Source organism: Cebidichthys violaceus, unplaced genomic scaffold (genome assembly GCF_023349555.1).
Source record: "Cebidichthys violaceus isolate CVI_PGR_0920_01 unplaced genomic scaffold, fCebVio1.0.p SCAF_102, whole genome shotgun sequence".
NCBI lineage: Eukaryota > Metazoa > Chordata > Actinopteri > Perciformes > Stichaeidae > Cebidichthys > Cebidichthys violaceus.
The window spans coordinates 230,303-250,961 of record NW_027176266.1 but is presented as its reverse complement, the minus strand read 5'-3'; the positions used below and the strand labels follow the sequence as shown (position 1 = coordinate 250,961).

General features: G+C 43.3%; 1 protein-coding gene across 8 annotated transcripts in view; it reads left to right on the top strand.

Annotated features, from left to right (window-relative positions):
• The first annotated feature begins 5,036 nt into the window (after positions 1-5,036).
• The window catches only part of grin1a (glutamate receptor, ionotropic, N-methyl D-aspartate 1a), a 34,719-nt gene continuing 19,096 nt past the window's right edge, over positions 5,037-20,659 (top strand). The window contains exons 1-8 of one of the 8 annotated variants that reach the window (XM_068729670.1): positions 5,037-5,966; positions 8,774-8,908; positions 10,431-10,607; positions 14,875-14,937; positions 15,724-15,821; positions 17,075-17,196; positions 18,234-18,408; positions 19,557-19,701. In XM_068729670.1, coding sequence (XP_068585771.1) covers positions 5,718-5,966; positions 8,774-8,908; positions 10,431-10,607; positions 14,875-14,937; positions 15,724-15,821; positions 17,075-17,196; positions 18,234-18,408; positions 19,557-19,701 — 1,164 coding nt within the window. In that variant the 5' untranslated portion in view covers positions 5,037-5,717. The remainder of the gene's footprint in view (positions 5,967-8,773; positions 8,909-10,430; positions 10,608-14,874; positions 14,938-15,723; positions 15,822-17,074; positions 17,197-18,233; positions 18,409-19,556; positions 19,702-20,659) is intronic. The other 7 variants (XM_068729689.1, XM_068729680.1, XM_068729713.1 and 4 more) reach the window with 7 other exon arrangements.

Here is a 20,659-nt window from a genome sequence, read left to right as displayed (position 1 = left end):
AAATAATTGCAGAGAAAAGTGGAAACAGTTTAAAAAATATCTATAATAAACATAATTAACCATGTTAAAGTTTTATGTAACTTTTGTTTTTTTGTGTTGTGTTGGGCATTATTATTACGGCTGCTTGATTTAATATCTTTACAAAAGAGGCAGTGTTTTTGATGGAGTTTTCAAGACTTTAGGTTTCCAGTAGCATTGGTTGATTGGCTGTAAAGTCTAATGCCAATTATGAAACAAAGGTAACAGTGAGACACGATTGTCCAAAATACATCGGCCATATTACTTATAAAGTACTACTCTTATGGAGAATAGACATGTTATATATATTGTCTTGGGCACACTGATGTACAGACTCAATAAAATTGTGACGAGAAGGACGTCATGTAGTAAAAAAAGCGCTCGATGGACCACAGACTACACACTCACTCCAGGTGTATTCCATATGCTTGATATTTGTACCAAACATTAACAGGACCATCGTTGTGTCTTTAGAATAACATGTCTGCCTGTTTCCCTGAGGTCTAATTCTTAGCTGACTCGATCGATTGTCTCAATTACTCAAGCAAGAGATTTGGAGCCGACAGGCCTCTTTAATGTGAGACTGACAATCGATCCGCATCGATCAGGCCTGCACCACCACCCCCCACACACACACACACACACAAACACACACACACACACACACACACAAGGCTTTGCAGCACGTTAGCTCTGAGATCTAAAATCTGGAAGATTGTTGGTGTTCTCTGCGGCATGAATACTTCAACTCGGGACGAGCAAGTGAGCGAGCACTGAGGGGGCTTACACATCTATAATTTATGCGAGGGCTTCTCGCTACATGAGAAACACATCAGATAGGCAGGCATCCATCTGCACATGACTCACTGAGGCAAACCATTTCCAAGACTCTGTTTGTGTCAACGCACTGGCAGAGCGTGACCTGTTTAGCTTCGGGCTTGGATCAGATAACGTGGGCGTCCGACCGTCGTGTGCATCAGCTCCAAAGTGACAATTCAGTAGGCTATGGAGGCCAACATATATTCATGTAGGAGCAAATGTGTTCCAAAAAACGCTCTCATCGGACGCAAAGAGCAACACGAGGAGCTGAAGACACGCAGTTTGCAGACAAACGCGCTGCTGTCGTGCTAAGCGCTAAAGCATGTCAGAGTTCAAGTGTGACATGCTCTGTCTGCTCCCACTTTGTGTTCCATACACGGGTGAGTCTTCAACTAAAGGCTCTTTTTACCACTTGAAATAAAACATTAAAAAAATTAATTGAAATGACTTCAATCTGTTTTTATCTTTCTTAAAAATGTCATACCAAGTCCTATAAAGATGCAGGTTGGATCACTGTGATCACAAAATGTGGATATTTTGAGTTGGGGTTTTTTGTGCTGCAAAAGCAAAAGTGTTGTCACCATGGCAACAAAAAAAAGGAAAGGATTTCAATTTGAAATTAGATAATCACTCAGACTATTCCCATAAATGTCATCAGTTAAACTTAATCTAATTGTTAAAATGGTTTAATGAGTCGTTCTCTAGTTGGGGGTACATTTTATGTCCACTGGTGATTTTGATATTTTTCATAACTATTTTATAATATAAATATAATATATTACCAATTAAGGGAAGGCGGCAACCTCCGGTTCTGAGAAGTGAAGCCAATGCTGTAGTGCTTTTAACCTGCATTCTTTCTAGTGGCCATCAGAGGGCGACTCCTCTGGTTTCAAAGAGAAGTCTGATTGTCTTGAAGTCTGTGAGAGAATTAATCTACTTCTCACTTGATTTATTCCCTCAGCAAACTTTGTAAACATGAGTTTATGGTCTCAGTTTCAAGTCTTCTTCAATACGGCATGATGTTCGTTTAGTAAATGATGGTCCATTTAGAGTCAAACAGACCATAAAGCAGGGGATGCTTTAGGGCGGAGCTACCTTGTGATTGACAGGTTGCTACCATATATGGCCCTTTTCACCATGACAGGAAAAGAAGGTGAGGAGAGAAATAGGACACGCCTGGTGTGCAGGGGGAGGAGAAATCAACTAACCAAAGCTGCATGGTGCAGGAGTGAGTGGTTAAAGGAGGAGATGTTTTGAGGTTTAGCATTTTTGCTCTAAAAAAAAACAAACCCAATGTGACACACATGAAGTAAACTGAGAAGCAAGTGATCCAAGCTCAGGCTGGATTTCTAAACTTCCTTGTAACAACAAAGCTCTGTTGGAGATTCTGATCCCAGGAGCAGGTGGGATAAATGGAATCTTGTTCAGCTACATCATGGACCTGTTCGGTTTTAATTGTGTTGAGCCATTAAGATAAGTCTCCTTTATTGCCTCCTTTATAACTCTCCAGGCTTCTCCTTCCGAATTTAATTTCCCTTGATTTAATGGGCAGCACTTCTGAAACACACAAACGTCCCTCTTCTAGCCTCGCAGAGGACTGAGTGGGTGGTGTACGAGTCCGTATTACAATGTGTGGGCAGCAGCTCAAAGAGTGAACCCAAGAGTGTGTCCGTGTGTGTGTGTGTGTGTGTGTGTGTGTGTGTGCGTGTGTGGATTACTGGAGTGTAAAGCCTGCGATCGCGTTTGTGTGCCGTAGACCGACTGAGCTGGAGAGTCTTTTATAGGACTCTCGTGTTGTGATGCTCCTCCAGCAAACTTCTTACATAATGACTGCAGAGCAGATTGGTGGCTTTATTGATGTGTGAGTGGTGGAGGAGTGGGCAGGAGGAGAGGCTGAGGAGGGCTTCATAACCTCACTTAATGAGAGGTTCAGCGCGCCGTCAGGGCCATCCAATAAGTGGTGAGATAACAAACTGGCAGTGGCAGGCATGCAGAGGGTGGGAGGGGATTCATTAGGTGCTCTGTTCAACACCATTCATTTAACATTTATTCTCAGCGGTTTTGGATGGCGGCAGGGCCTTGTCTCCTCCCATCTGGTATTTTTGAGCCAGTGTTTAGTGGTTTCAGGATGTGAAGATGAGGGAAAAAAGGCCTCTGAAAGTGGATGTATCTCCAGAGGGACATCCAGTCAGACCAGCCAGCCTCACTTTCTCCAAAATGTTCACACGTTTTTCATGTTGCTTTAGCACTCTTATATAATGGATACTGATGTTTTTGTTTTTTTCCTTTGAAACTTTAATATTGTTGTGTTCCCTTTTAGGGGATTTCTTCCACAGCTGCCAGTTTCTTTTTAAATGGTTGATTTTGTGAGTACAATTTCCTGCCATAACAGTTATTTCAATGGTGTTTTCAATGCTTCGTCACTGTCTGGTAACAGATGGATTTAATGCACCTTTATGGTCTGAGAAAAGTCTCCTACATATTCGGTTAAGCAATGCTGACACACATTTTTTACATTTCTTTTTGGACGATGGATCTGAAAATCAAGTCAAGTGAACAGAAGTGAATTGAAAATGGATTTAATGTGTTCAGATATTCTGAGATGTGTTCACAGTTCTGCTTTGTGTTGATAATAATGATACCAAACACATGCCACATGCCAGAGGCCTGCTGTGGCCCCTTCACTTATTTAGCTACTGGTTTGTTGTTTTTGCTGCACAATTAGTGTCCATACTGTCAAAATACAGATTGTTCTACACAATTCAGACTGAGGTGGGTTTCTTGCAGGAAGATGTTAAAATAATGTTAGAAGTAAAACGTATTTCTTTTATCAGCGCACATCTATTATATATTCTTTGTCTTAAGAACAGAAAAAACCCACAACAAATCATGTTTGACACAAGCTCATTAAAGCACACAGCCAGCAGCTGATGACTGTTGACATCCTCAGCCTTGTGATTAATTTATCAGCTCACTGCAACACGGAGAGACACCAGTGTTGTGCGATTTATAATTCAGAACACTGTTCGATGGTTTTACACTGGCCTCATTTTCCAAACACCCTTTTCAATCGCAGTTGTTGATATCAGCAAACACACAACACAAAACCCCCTCGGGGCAAAAATATTCAAATATTTGACTATTAATAATCAAGATGAAATGATAAACGGCCGTTTGAGTGGTTCACACAACGCCATCCCTCCTGACTAAATACCTTTTCACCGTTTCATATTTGTGTGCATGCTCGTTTTGTTCGAGTCATTTGTTTCGACGTTTCCTGCTGTGATGAATACACTCACTGTCTGCCTGTCAGGCAATATTTCCTCCCTGTCAAGATCCCTTTCGTGCATGTGTGCTGTAAAAAAATAATAAATAAATAAATCTAGTTTCCTAGGTAACCAGGAGGTTGACTCTGCTCATGTATACCTCGCTGCTCCAAACAGTTACCGAAACGCTGCAAAGCGCGGGGTCAGAGATTACGCAACATCCACAACAACGCGTCTGCAAACACACACACACACACACACACACACACACACACACACACACACACACACACACACACACACACACACAAGACAGACGGACGGACAGATGGGTCCGGCCGTGTTGAAGTGTGACGGCTGGATAGACGGACGCCACTGACGTGCTGCTTGATTAACGAGCTATCCACGGAAGTCGCACGCAGAGAGCTATACGCGACAAATCCGTCTCCTCTCTCTCTCTCTCTCTCTCTCTCTCTCTCTCTCTCTCTCTCTCTCTCCCTCCTTCTCTCTCTCTCTCTCTCTCTCTCTCTCTCTCTCTCCCTCCTTCTCTCTCTCTCTCTCTCTCTCTCTCTCTCTCTCTCTCTCTCTCTCTCTCTCTCTCTCTCCTTCTCTCTCTCTCTCTCTCTCTCTCTCTCTCTCTCTCTCTCTCTCTCTCTCTCTCTCTCTCTCTCTCCATCTTGGAGGAAAATGAGTCACACCGAAGCCCGTGTCCATGGCCCAACTCTGACCTGAAACCCGCTAGATTGGAATAAACCCCCACCCCCTCCTCCCCCATCTGCTCTTGTGCTATCAGGCTATTTTAGGAGAACATCTCCCAGCCTTCTGGTTGTCATTACAAATCACCCGCATTAACAAAGCCCACACATATTAATCTGATTTAATTTAGCGGACTACCCACGCCCTGCATGTATGCAACCTACACGTGCGCCGCCCGGGTGATGCCTGCCATGTCCTGTTATGACTAGCATGGTGGTCGAGTGGATCCTGAACAAGTAGGTACATTTATTTTTCATACGATTGGCTTCCACTCGGCAGCAGCAGCAGCAGCAGAAGCAGCACGCCAACGCGCAAAACCCGGAGTGGGGGAGCCGATACGGCGGGAGCGCGCACCACCACCACCACCGCGGCGCGCATGCACAGCTGTCAGGACCAAGGACAGCAGCCGCTCAGCCTGGATTGACCAGGCAGCGACTCATCGGGGGGGGTGATCAGTCCGCACAAAGCGCGCGGAGCAGCGGCTGGAGGGAGTGATACACACACCTCTGCGGTGGAAGCCGCATGGAAGCCGAGACAATGATTTTCACTCCTTCTTCAAAACCGTAGGGAGGTTTGAGCGAATTCTGCAGAGGAGAGCAAAAAAAAAAAAAGGGGGGGACAATGCGGTTTGGACGTCCCTTTTTGACAGCCTGCCCCTAATATGAGCATGCACATTCCTCCGCATTGCTCATAGATCCACCTTTTCTCTCGGCCTCCCTCCCACCGCCCACCTGGATCGTTTCTGCAGTCGCGCATTCAACCGGCCGAGCCGCGCTGCTGCTCAGAAGCTGGTCGAGCCGACCCGCCACCGGGGGGAAAAGGGACCGGGCTGCGCCGTGCCGTTTGGTGGCCCACACGATGCGTCTGTTTCTGCTGGCGGTGCTCCTCTCGTGCTCCTGCGCGCGGGCCGGCTGCGAGCCGAAAATCGTGAACATCGGGGCCGTGCTGAGCCAGAAGAGATACGAGCAGGTCTTCAAAGATGCGGTGACCCAGGCCAACCAGGTCTACGGCAGGGATAAATTCAAGCTGACCGCCATCTCCGTAACGCACAAGCCCAACGCCATCCAGATGGCTCTCTCAGTCTGCGAGGACCTCATCTCCAGTCAGGTAGTTTTTCTGTCACCTCTGCATGGGCGCTATATAATCAGTCAATAACCTCTGCGCATAACTCATATGGTCCATGCACACCTCCACCTAGCAGTAATTCAGCTAGGTTCGTCTCACGGCAAGCCCGTCTCACGGCAAGCCCGTGAGACGAATCAGAGTGTTTTGGAAGGCGAAAACCATCCGTGCCTTGCAATAGAAAGTTGGTTCCTTAAGGAAACATGACCTACATGTCAAAATCAGATGTGTTTTCTCTCTTAAGGGGCCACTGAAGAGGGTAAAAGACCAGGATGGATGGTTATGTATAGCGCCTTGAGCTCTGAATCCAGACTGTACGGTTGTCTATTTCTCCAAAGCCTCACACTATTCAGCATGAACATAAAAGGAATCAGCCCACTTTACTACAGGCCTGCCATTTGTCCAATCTGGCACCCTGCTCTCCATTTGCACACAGTCCACTTTGTGTTCGTTGTAATACAGTGAACTCCCCACGGACCCATCTGTTTCCAGAAATAGGTTCTGGTTTGGGGCGCATCTCGGATGAGAGGGCAAACTAACTGTACGTTCCAGGACACACAGCTGCACATCCACTGAACTGAGAAGGAAGCAGCGAGGAGTGAAAATGTGCAATACGTCGCATACAATTAAACAACTTGGCTTTCACTGCGCGCGTGTGCGTGCGTGTGTGTGCATGATACCGTGTACATGATAGGACAGCGGGAGCGGAGGACAGTTTTCTGTGTGTGGGTCTTTAGGGGGGGATCACTCGCTCAGCTGCAGTCTATATGATGTGATGCTGTTGGTACCACGAACAGCTGTTGAGATTAAAAAGTGCATATACCAGAGGCAAAGATTCACACCGCGCATGCTGCAGATCTAACTAACAACACATATTGCATAAGTAATGCATGATAAAAGTGGATGCGCCTTTTTGAAAGTTGTGTATGTATATATAATAGCCAACGTTATGTCACACATCATGTTGAGGCGTGAAGTCCCTCTCCCGCTCCTCTTTCTCCCACACACATAATGAGGCTTCATGCGAACAAAAACGCCCCCACAGCTCCAGTGCTGCTTTCATGTCCTCGGTCCTCTGCTTAGTGTAATGACTCTAATTGATGCAGGCTTGTAGAATTTTAACCGTCGCACCCAGTCTCCTGTCACATGCTCATCCAGAGCGCGAGCGCGCAGTCCGTCCCACGAGGCCATACGGCTTTCACCGACAATGCTCCGGCCCCCTCTTAAACATTGTCTCTTGCAGAAATCAGACAGACATCGCACCTTATTTAGACAGAAGGGTTTAATCGGATGAGATTGGCTCGCGGGCGATAACAGTTACTGAGAAGGGAAGTCTGTGGCAGATGGAGGAGTAGATGCCTGGGAGCAGTGCTTGGATGATAGACCTCATTTTTGACCCAGCCATACGGACTGCTCATATCCAGCAATCCATGCCTGCACGGCCATGCCAGCTCTATATTCCTCTTCTTTCACAACTCCGAGGCATTTCTCAAGGCTCAGCTCGCAGAATCTTTCTTTTTCTAAAGTGCGTGGCCAGCTTTGGTTTGCTTAACGCACGGATTAGACTAAACCGAACAACCACAAATTAATGTTAGTCTGCCAGCCCACACACAGGGAAGACATTTCGAACAAAGGAACAGATTTCTTTGCTCTTCTGTTTCTTTTGTCGTACGTGAATTTTTCTAGATATCCAGATTCAAAAATGTTATTTTTAACCTGTTATACAACAGTGTAGAGCAGCAGTTGCACCCACTAAAAGATGACAATGTTTTATTTAAAGCGCACACAAATTTCCTTCGACTTGAGGTAAAACGGACAGATGCGCAGGGGCCCCAAATGCCCTCAGTTAGCGATCATTTTTTACATTCTTATTCATCTATATAAAATGTATTTAAGTCCTGGTCGAGACAGCAGCAGCACATTAAACAACGTTTCAGACATACAGCATAACAGATGAAGAGAAACACATTTCAAGTCACGGCATGAATTTGATTAATTGTATAGTTATCGTCACCCCTGCCTTTTTACCTAATATTGTTGCTCTGTTTTTGAAATATACTTGAATTAATTAGTATTTGTTCCGCCAATATAAGATGGTGAAACACTTTCACTTTGTGCCCTCGCCGTTAACCCAACCCTGGTTAACTGATCTCAGCTACGCAGAAATGAAATTTTCATATAATAACTCTGCATATCAAATGCTGATTTGGTAGTAATATCAACAGAAAACACGTCACAAACATCATTACCGTAACTTTGGGAGATGAACACCGGTCTCCTAGTTTAAAGTCCTGTGTTTGTTGTTTTTTACTACTACTTCATCACACTCCCGGCTAATTTTCTAATAATGACAATGATGATGGGTTTACATTGCAGTTAGATAAAAGCCGTCTCAAACAGACCCTACATGGTGCCTTGTGCGTCAGTATCAGACGCCATGGGAATGAGAACAAGCGGGTGCATTATGTCCTGTTGTTGTTGTTGTTGTTACAGCCTACAACAAACATTAGCACAGCACTAGTCTTTTTGTCGTAGTTTCTTGATGACCAATGTGAGAATTTAGTTTTATTTGATTTACCAAGAAGGGTAAAGGGTGTTTTGCAGCTTCCCATATGTGTTTTTGTACATGTTGTCTGCAAAGATTATACAACTATACAAGACAGAAAGATTCAAATCTAATTTGGACACTTTTTAAGACTCAAGTCTTTATCACAAAGCGAGTAGCAGTGTTTTCATTTGGTCTCAATGCAAATGTCAGAATGACTAAGTGCTGTTCTTCTGTGCCTCTGCAGGTCTACGCTATCCTGGTGAGTCACCCTCCCCAGTCCAATGACCACCTCACTCCAACGCCGGTCTCATACACTGCAGGCTTCTACCGCATCCCTGTGGTGGGGCTCACCACCCGCATGTCCATCTACTCAGACAAGGTGAGTGACGGCCGAGAGAGAGAGGCAGAGAGAGAGAGAGAGAGAGAGAGAGAGAGAGAGAGAGAGAGAGAGAGAGAGAGAGAGAGAGGAAAACAGGAAGAGAGTGAACGGAGAGCGATCGAGTGAGGAGCTCCCCTGGGGTGGCTTCAAGCGCTTCCTAGATTAAACGTCCCATCACTGTCCATTAGAGGAGCTGTGATTAAATGGGTTTCCAGCTGAAAATTGAAAGGACATCATTAATAATGCCTCTGACCTGAGTAATGTTTTTTATGAAGCACAAGCCACTAAAATGAAAACTTTAAAGCAATCACATAAATAAAATGCCAAAGACTTTAATAACTCAATTTAAAGTCTATTTGAGTGACAGCTCTGCTATCTTGTAAGTTACGGGGCGTTAAATTTAGTCGTTTAAAGGAGCCCGAGTGGTCCGTGCATATATTGAGGCTGCTTTTTTTTACATGATGTTTGTACTTTATTGAGTTGGTTTGGCTTTAATTGTACCACCTAAAACTGTATCATTAATGCATGGTGTCCCTAGAACAATTATTAAATACATATTTTACATCTATGTTTTGTTATTGTACGGTAATAAAAGTGTACTACAGGGCCAAAAATATGTGGACACCCAAAACTTTACACCCATATGTCATTATTGAACATGAGCATGAATCTGCTGCTATAACGGCCTCCACTCTTCTGGGAGGACACCCATTCAGCCTCATGAGCACTAGCGAGGTCAGCCACTGATGTTGGATGACGACGCAGGCTCATGGTCGCCAGTCCCATTCATCCAAAAAGTGTTGGGGTCAGGACTTAAAAATATATTTCTTTATTTCTTTTATTTCTTTAGAGCTCCAAATTACACAACTAAATACTTAGAGAACGGCGTATCAAAATGTTTTCTGATGTAGTCCCTTACAAAACCTACACCGATCACTATTCATATTTTTTATGACATGAGAAATCTTTGGTTAACGTTTGGTTAAGCTTGGGCACAAAAACGACTTGGTTAGTACTTAGTTGACTTTCTCACGAATACTGGTCACTACAGTGGACAGCTATTCAAAAGCATGTTTGTTGTGTATGCATGGGTTTTGATGGCATAATTGCCAGTGTGTACACTGCCAACCACTGGCCAGCTGTTGTAAGTGAATCACAAATTGCTCAAAACCAAGATGGCTGCCAGACTGCCAGAAACCAGACCCGTGACCAACTCAGGATTGTTTTGCCAATTCAGAACAGAACAGCGGACTGTTGTGTAGCATTGAGATGAATCCTCATTGGAACTAAATGGCCATGTAGCTTAAATTCTAAATAAAAGAAATTGTGCATAACCCCAGTTAGAAAAGTATTTATTTTTTCTACCTGTTGTGAAGACTTAAATAATCCTTTTTAAAAGGTCAAGAATCTGCCATTGTGGAAGGTTTTCGTCTACTTGATTCTAAATGTTCTGAGCAACGAGTCATGCATTCAAAATTAATTTGTTTTCCACAATGTTAAACTCTACCTCCTGCTCCCCCAGAGCATCCACCTGTCCTTTCTGCGGACGGTCCCTCCCTATTCCCACCAGGCACACGTGTGGTTCGACCTGATGCGCGAGTTCAACTGGAACCACATCATCTTGATAGTGAGCGACGACCACGAGGGGCGGGCCGCTCAGAAGAGGCTCGAGACCCTCTTGGAGGAGAGAGAAACAAAGGTGAGATGCTCCGGCTCCCAGGCCCTCCCCCCCAGAGTGAGTGTGAGCATGAGAGCGCGCGAGTTGTGTAAAGGTTTTTTTTAAAACCTCAATGGTCTTCTATGTATGTAACTGTTTTCCTTTCTGTTGTGTGGCCACATCTCTCTCTCTCACCGTTGTGTAAACATTGGCTAACATTCCTAGAGACATCAACAGCGTCTAATGTGGTCTAATCTGACGAAAGTTTGTACGTTTATTTGCTCATCTTCACGTTGCTTTTCGCCATAGTCCAAATTATCCTGTGTCTATCCACATTGGGAGCCAAATAGTGGACTTTAACTTGGGGCTTTGCAAACCATCACAGACTGAGGTGTTTTATTGGGGGGGGAGGCGGAAGACGGGTGTTCCTCTCAGCGCCCGATGAATGGCCGGCTTCATTATTAGACACAGAGGCCTTGTGTTTATCGCAACCCCGCTTGCTCATGTTCACATGATACGGGAGATGGTTTTTCGCCTTTTCAGATACCGCTGATGCATCCATTTTGAGTATAGCTCTGAGCAGTGTATGTGGGTCAGTGAAATGCTGATCTTCTTTGAGCCAAAACAGACTTGAAACTGCGATGATGTGTGCCCTTTAGGAACAGGGAGAGAGAGAGAGAGAGAGAGAGAGAGAGAGAGAGAGAGAGAGAGAGAGAGAGAGGAGGAAAAAACAACTGCCATCTATTCCATCCATTTAAAGAGGATAAAATTACCCTGGGATATTTTTCTTCTCTATACTCTTGTGATGCTTGTCCCTCTCCGGGGCACTTCGCTGTAATTGTGTGGCAGAATGAACCGAAGCCTGATTCAGAGATTTAATTAAATCCGAAGCCGAAGAGACGCTGGATATGACACACATCCGAGGTAATTCACAGAAGGCGGCTACAGCTAAAGTGAAAGCTGCTGGAATTAATTGACAGGGATTGGCATTGATTAACAGCCACCAGTAGAAAAAAAAAACATTTCAAACATTTGGGTTAATCAAGTTGAACTGTGCAACAACATCCGTGGAGTTAAAACAATTATACTGAAGACATAATCCAGATGTGACTCACATCCTGCGCTGGAGAAGACAAATCTGTGTATTAAAAGCCTTTGATGAGAACTGAGGAAGTTCCTTTTCAGTTTGCATAATATGAGTTTGGATCTCAAAATGAACCCATCTGTGCTCTCCATTCAGGAACTCATAATACTGAGGGAAGTTGCTGCAGCTCTCTATAGTGCGAGGCTTTAATTACCCATGTATTGAGTTAGGACTGCAGGGCCAGCTTGAGCAATTTTGGGGCCCTGAGCAGGATTCATTTGAGAATTTCTCCCAAATGTGAACGGAAAACCTGGTCAACCTCAAAGGATGAGGTTGGCGATATCATGTATTTTTCTTACTGTCAACATATCTCATGAAAAGACCAAAGCCCTAAAAACGAGGTAATCCAACCAACAAGCATTGTCTTCGTATCCAAAGCCGGACGTATCTTCTTCCTCTGTGCCATAGAGTTCTATATTGTTGTTGCAAAAACTATTTAACAGTGTTGCACTGGCTGTCATGTTCCATCATTACAATGAACACTGTTTATATTGAGCAGATCCCACGTGTACAGTCCTGCTGTAAAAATTCACTCGGGCCGCCAAATGTGTATCAGTCCGCAGCTGAAAATAGTCCCCAACAAATGCACTATTTTCTCCTGTTTGAGTGATGTGTGCTAAGCACTACAGTGCCCAGGTGTTTGGGGAAATAACCGTGCCCTTTAAAAAAAATGAAACCATGTATTTGTGGCCTGTTTTTAAATGTACGTCTTTAATGAAGACGCAATGAGCTTGAGCGCCAAAGACAGAATAGGGAATTCAAAATGGATTTGGTCACAAGAAGAAAACAATAATATACCAATTTGGTACAGTTTCTTTCTTTTAGAAATTGAATATAAGAACGATATTAGAAAACAGAGGACATAAGAACCTTAAGATGTACTCCTTGATTTTATATATCAAATACTAAGGTTCGATGCATTTTGGAGATGTCCTGTTTGGCACTGTAAAATAATCAGGAGTTGTGCCTTTTAGATGCTGAAATGATGAAAATAAAATAAACAAAGGAACCAAAAAGAAGTTCCCATTTGTGATTTGTTTGTTGCCTACACGACCCCGCACAGCGGCGCGGCTCATTCCTCTTCTCGGCTCTGACTTCCCACGTATGTCGCAACATCAACGGGGCGATGACACCTGCAGCTCTTGTACTGTACCCTTTGTTTGGATGACGATGTCGGCTGAACGCCCCAGCCGTAAATGCATTGAGCTTTGACTGTGTCAGGTGATGTGAGTGGCTGTTTGGATGTGGCAGACGGCAGCGTTGTCACATTATGCTGTAATTAAAAGCGAGAGGCGTTGTTCTCGCTAATCACCCTGTTGTGCTGCATAAACTCAGGAAATTTACATGTTTTTTTTTTAGGCAAGCGAGTAGCTAGCGAGGTCACACAGTCACAGGGGGATCACTGTCACCACCAGCATAGAGGTTCTGGACACAGAGGATTTAGCCAGTGTGCAAACATGACCAACACATGAAACATGAAATATTAATGCCTGGCCGAGGATACAAAAATAGAGCGCTCAGAAAATCTCTAGGGGGGGAGGAGACAAAGACAGTTGGGTTTTTTTTGTCCGCACTGCTGCTGAATGTTACTGGTGGAGAGGATTTCTACACGCTTATCTCAGTAAATGCCAGTTACATGGTAATTACATGGTAGTTAAAGTGTTATTATTGCCTAAACTGTGATTGAAATGTTCTCATCAAGGAAGTGAAATAAGTGGAATTAACTAAAACCCCACTGACAATTTGTAATGGTGTTTTCATAACACAGGAAAACAAATGTTGGCATTATCTGCTTGATATCCTTCAGTTTGGGTGACATGATTTCAGTTGTGATAATGATTCAGGATAATACAATTACCTCAACATTTAATTTTGAACGGCACTTATGTTATGACTTGATTTCTGTACTGAGGCATTGGTCACTGTCAACTTTGCGGAGGAAGGGAAACGGGTCTGATGCACTGAGGTGTGAGCTGTGAAGCCAGCTGTGTAAGAGAGAAACCCTGCGAAGCAGAGAGATGATGTGTCTCTCCTGCAAAATGGCTGCCAGTCTCAGGCAGGACTCCAGAGTGTCTCTTCTAAGCGGACCGGACTGGAATCTAAAATGGTGACGCCTCGGCTGCCCGAATCAAGTTCAACCTGAGTCGGAGTCAGTAGCTACGTTGTGCTGTGACCAAATGCCATACTACATACTAATCACACACTGTATGTGCTATGTCATCTTTACACTCTACATACTTCACTTTTTTATACCAACAGGAAATGATAGAAATCATGGATCCAACTGCAACCTTGGAATGCCACTGCCAATTTGATTTCACAAAGAGAGAGCAGAAGGTTTTTCCAATTCATTTTAATGAATGAATGAACTAGCAGCTGTGATTAGAGCCTCCATTTCCATTTTCCGAGTGAATCATTGGCTCGTGTTTGTGATTTAAGCTTTTGCTTTGATTCAATTTTAATTGGTAATCACAGCTGTAGTGCAATTTGTTTTACCATTAAACATTGCAGTGGATTTCATGTCTGGTTTCTGGCTTTTGATATGTTGTACCAATTGTGTCTGATCACACCAGTTCATAACAATAAGGATGGAGCTGGTATCGCCTCAGTGGACGGTTGGATAGGTCAGCATTTTCCCTGTGCAGCTTTACACGTTTACAAATTTAAAAACTTTCAACAAGGTTTTCTTACATTTTAACACACTGATCCCACTGGCGTGTTGGTGAAGTGTTGAAAATCTGATGGATGTGGTTGACAGCCGTGTTGAGTTTCCAGTTGTGTGATGTTAGTTTCCAGTATGGTGAAGAAGAAACCAGATGGCTGAGCTGCAGTTAAGCATTTTGCAATGATTATTGCTGGAGCCAGGGCTCTCTCCTACAGCGCTAATCGATGCAGCCGGGTTGGCATCACTGACAATTTACGCATTGAACACAATGAATACATTTCCCTCATCCTTAATAGTATTTGATATCTGTAACAATCATCCACATTGTCAGCATTGTTCTAAAGCGGTCATCTCTGATGTTTTGCAAGCCCCACCGTTAAAGATCCCAATTTGAAGCAGAAAAGTGGAGATTTGTTGGAATGCTTTACTGCCCCCCATTTTCAACTGTTTATAATATTTTTCTGTGTCTGCATATTTTCTCTGTGCACATTACTCATCAGAATAAAAAAAGGAACTATGAAAACCTCGACCAACTGTCCTATGACAACAAGCGAGGACCTAAGGTATATTTGCATGGTCAATGCACGCCGCCCACCAACTTTCCAAACGTAGCAACTAGAAACCAGCCCAAACCAGTCACCAGCCGACCCAGAAATGTTCCTCTCTTGGTAGCACGTGTTTTCTTTAATTTTTTACTTTGAGACATTTCCCTATGATTTAAATGACGAATGATTTTGTTATGAAAAATCTATAATTTTCGGTCATTACAGAAAAGAAAAAAAAAGATCTCAGTGAACAGCGCCTCGCTTTTTTTATCATTTTCATTTTCTCCTTCAATAAAGGAATGCATGAACTCAGAACACACATACTCACACACAAAAAGAGTTTGCAAGTCCATTCCTTTGTGGAGAACCGGTAGTGTGGGACAAAACCGTCTCCCAGATGCTACTTCCTCCTGTTCTGTAGCACTTCCCTAATTTTCAGCAGTTTTTTTGTTGGGGGAAAACGTCCCCCTCACCCCCCCCTCCTTCACCCGTTTTTAGTTACTGGTTGCATTGACCTTCTTCTTCCCCCTACCTAACACATGCACGTCCTTCTTTGGAGCCTTGATAACCCTCAGTTTGCATGCGAACAAATGCAAAAGTTTTTTTTTTTTCCCTTCAAGCTTTTTTTTTTTTTATTTTTTTTTTTCCGTTCAGCCGGTTCCCCTGGATCGTTTTCCTTTTTTATCTCTGTCTCTCGTTTTCAAACAAAATCGGCCAAGCTCGAACCAAGCAGGTAAAGAGGCAGCATGGCGTCTAAGGTAGGGAAAAGTAGCTGGCTTGACCTTTCTTATGCCCCGATCACAGGCAGAGAAAGTCCTCCAGTTCAGCCAGGAGACTAACTTAACTGCCCTGCTGCTGGAGGCGAAAGAGCTGGAGGCCCGAGTCATCATCCTGTCCGCCAGGTGAGATTTGTGTCTCTAATTACACATACATTTCACCCAAAGTCCCAAAGGGAGCATTGATTGAGGTATCAAGCCTGCTTAAAACCACCCTACCCATGATCCAAGAAAGAGCAGGGAAACAAGACCATTTTGATTGTAAAGGTGATGCTTAGACTAATTATTTTCATCATTAGTTAATCCACTGATCGGACTATAAAATGTCAGAAATTAATGAAAAATGCTTGTTATAAGTGAATGTCTACAAAAGCCACACATTTTATTTTTAACAAAGAACAAAAAAAATGTATTCGGAACTGAGGATATTTTTGTATTTGTGCTTGAAAAATGTATTACATAATTAATTGATTATCAAAAAAAGTTGCCAATTTGATTTTAGAATAATGTATAAACATTTTCTTGAAATGCATCCAAAGTTGTATGAAACGCTGCACAAGACGCATGTAGATTCCTCTTATATTCTCTAATATGTGTGAGATGGTCACTGAGTCAGATTAGGCGATCATTCTGGCCGCGAGACCTAGCAGACCCCATGTAGGACCCCCAACCGATCATAGCCGTCCTTCACAAGTTACATGACGTATACGTTACTGTCGCACCTAGCAACACTGCCAGCATCACACCGTCGAGTGCAGAGGAGCGCTCTGAGCTCATATTGGGTCAATCAATGTCACAGAAACTAGTGGAGACGGGGCTAAGAATAGAATCAATCTGACACGCTTGTCTTTTTGGATGTCGTGAGGCTTTCCAGATGCTGCGACGGTTGTCTTTCGCTATGACACACTACATCAGATTAGACGAGTGTTTGTCACAACCTACACTCATTGTCATTCCTGAAGCCCCAGGTCCATTTGGTCAGGCCATTACCTGGCTGATGTCGTGTAATCTCGTCCTGGCATTGGTTTCTGAATATTCCTTATTACGGGAACATTTTAAAGGAACATCAGGGCTCAAAAGATCAAAACTTAGAGCGCCCCAGTAGCCGAATGATTAAAGAGGACATATCATGGAAAACAAACGTGAAATATGACAACCAAGTCAGTTTTTTCAAGCCCTCTAGCCTTCTTCAATAATTCACCAGTAAAGTCATGCACTGTAGTAATTTGCTGTAATCAGTTGGACATACACCAACCCCAAACTACTGTGAATAAATCAATCACTCCTAAAAGTGAACCTAAAACTTCTTCCATTCACTTTCATTCAGCGTGCTGTGATGTAAAACTAAAACAAACACACACTCTTCTGTCAAACTCCAGTGAGGAGGACGCTGCCGCAGTGTACAAGGCCGCCCGCTTCCTCAACATGACGGGCTCGGGGTACGTGTGGCTGGTGGGCGAGCGGGAGATGTCGGGTAAAGCCCTGAGCGAGGCGCCAGACGGTACGTTCATCCAGCAGAGATCGGTGGGAATATACGAGTTAACCCCCGGCTTTACTCAGACGTCCATCATAACACACACGGGATTAGAGGGATTAACCAATGGATGCATTACATGATTAACTGTGTAACTGCTTGTTGTGTGTTGAGCATTTAAACGTTTAAGCATTATGTGTTTAAAGGTTTAAATGGGCCGTGTATCTGCAGTACACTTTAAGTTTAAATGTGTATGTCCTGGATTATCCAAAAAAAATTCATTGTGCTAATCTGCCATGTTAATGCCCTGATTTCTAATGAATTACAAAGGAAGAGTTTTACAACACATAACTGATAGAATGGTAAGCTACAACAGCCTTTCTTGTCTCTGTTCCTGGGTTTTTATTTTTATTTTTCACACAAGTGTCTCACAATATTTTATCACTTTGTGGTCACAAGCGTCAAGCGTCTCCCCCTTCCCCTCCTCTCCCGGGCACTCTAACACAACCAACCCCTGCAGAGCGTTTGTTGTCCTGTCCATGTCCAGTCTCCTCCACCTCCACTGCAGCTTCTTCCAGGAGTTTGCAAGGCTGACGGACCTGGTTGCAATCAGAAAACTTAGCTGAAGTTGGATTGTCGTTTGGTTTAAATTTAGTTCTGATGTTTATTTTGTTTGTTTTATTCCTAACACAAATAATGCTCTGCCTGTGCTGATTCCCAAAGCTTAGCTGGTAGGGCAGGAAAAAAAAAAAAAAAGATCCAACTTCAAGGGACTCTTTACACATGCTGTGAAAAGGTCATCAGTGGCAACATCAACAAAATGATCCATTTATACTGCTGCCTCATCTCATAAATGACACGATGTGGAATTTTTCTTGGTTATCTTCCCCGAGATTAATGGGCAACGAAGATGGATCATGCAGCTGATGTCTGACCTTTATTCAGGATGTCTAAACTGGAAGCCCCTATAAGTTTTTTTACACTTTGTGTATTGCAAAAAGGTTCCTGAGAGGCTGCAGTTTGCTCAGGTCAGTGATTATCTTTTGTTGTCGGCCTGGTCCCAGGTCTGATCGGCCTCCAGCTCATCAACGGGAAGAATGAGTCAGCCCACATCAATGATGCGGTGGCTGTGGTGGCTCAGTCCATCCAGGAGCTGTTTGAGAAGGAGAATATCACAGAGCCCCCGAGAGGATGCGTGGGCAACACCAACATCTGGAAAACAGGCCCACTCTTTAAACGGTAAGCTTGAATACAGATGCTTGAGTTGTATTTATTGTTATAGCTGATAAAGTTGTGATAATCTTTAAATGTATGGTTTGTTGAGACATTATTACGTTAATATGGCAAGCAGGTTCAAGATATAGCTGGATCCCAACCGTTTTTCTGATTATTTTGTTTCGAGGGCAAATCATTTTTCAACCTCAAGACCAATACATTTAACATTAGTTTAGTATTTACTAACTACGAGGCCAGGGAAATATTCTTTGGAAATAGTTTTGAATAGAATTGGCTCAAAAACCAATGACTTAAAGGTCCAGAAGTTTTGGGGGATTTATTGGCAGAGATGGAAAGATTTTTTCATTAGTGTATAATCACCTTAAACTAAGAACCACTGTGTTTCTGATACCTGATGAGCTCTTCATATCTACAAAGGGAATACTTGGAAAGGGTGGGGTGAGCAGAGGGATATTCAGTTGGTTGCAATCTGCAACCTCACCACTAGATGCCACTAAATTCTACACACTGCTCCTTTAAACTTAAGTCTGACTTAATTTAGCGAAATGGCATCAGATGAGACTTCTCAGTTCAAGAACAGCTGATTTCCACACAACAAATTGTCTCAGTTTGTGTTGAGTCTGAATTGTGCACGTTTTCAAATACCATTAAAGCGGCACTCATCAGTATATTTAGAATAACAATTGATCAGAAGCGCTATGTGAAATGAGACACTTGGAGTGTTAAATCCCACAGTTAATTCATCTCTGCAGTTCCCTTCAGTCCCTAAAGGTTTTTTACCATTTTTGACAGTTTTGATTGGAAAGCTGCCACACAGAATTACAGGTCCATCGGGTTTTCCAGAATGTTCTAGAAACTCTATATTTGTCGCTTCCAAGTGACTGAGTTTCGGCTGACCCACTTGGGTGGTTTCTCAGAAACACACTGCTCCCAAACAGATGTGGAAACAAAAACAGCAGATATCATCGCAGCCAAACAACCACAGCTCAGCCTTGTTCATCATATGTGGTGAATCAGTCATTTCACACCTCATTTTCGCTGAACGATGGACAGTAAAATGCACCGTGACACTCCTAATGACGAACGACATCCATGCATGGCACGTGTGCACCCATTCACACAAATGAATCATTTTTATCGTCTTTCCACAGGGTGCTGATGTCATCTAAATACCCAGAGGGCCTCACAGGACGCGTGGAGTTCAATGACGACGGAGACAGGAAGTACGCCCATTACAGTATACTCAACTACCAGAAGAGTCGACTCATTCAAGTCGGCATATACAATGGAACACAGGTATACGGACGGACAGATGCAGCTCTGGCCTATTTGACGTAACTAAGCAAATTCATAGGAATTTAAGTCCATTCTCTATTTCTCTATATATCCACGTGTAAGTTGTATCTACTCAGTGTACATAATTATCTTTTTTCATACCAAACATGCAGCTCCACTTTTTTATCTACAGTATAATACAGTTAAAGGCACAATGAGTTGGATTTTCCCCTTACAAACTGTGTAGACTGATACCAAAAGAATCCCTCGCAATCATCCCTTATGACCCACTAGCAGTGTGTGGTGGTGCCTGTATCTGCAGAGGCCTCTTTTCTTTTCATTGCGCTGTGTTCGGGATGTTTCTGGTTGTCAACCTCATTAAAAACGGAGCAACCAGGTGCCAGATCGTAATGACGCATCCAAGAGGAAGCTACAAAAAATGGTAGACACAAAAAATAATAGAAAAATAATGCATACAATATAGTGATGCGAAACACCAATTGGACAAAGCACATCTAAAACAAGAGTGAATCTGGGTTGGCTTTCACCCGCTGGCGAGCTCTGTAACCCTCGCTGAACCGACTTTGAATGTTGTTTTCAAACCTACTCATTGTGCCTTTAATGTAGGGCGACTCAAAAACACTGCAGGTCAGCCAAAGCTAATATGAGGATACAGCATTCTGTTGTAGTGAGTTGGACATTTCATACATTTTAATGTTTTGTTTCTTTTGAATCGCTAGGACGAATTGGAACGTACTGTTCATATTAAAATGCGCTGCCCTTTCTCAAGTCTATTTAATTTCTGACAACAGCCCACATGTCTGGTGGGAATTTAAACTATTGGAGATTCAGCAACACCAAGATTTTCAGGGAGTGTTAAATATTAAAAATGACTGCAAACTAGCTGATTTTGCTCGGATAGACAGCAGCAGCATCACGCAACTTTTGGTTGAATCGTGCTTTGCCAAAAACAATGCTG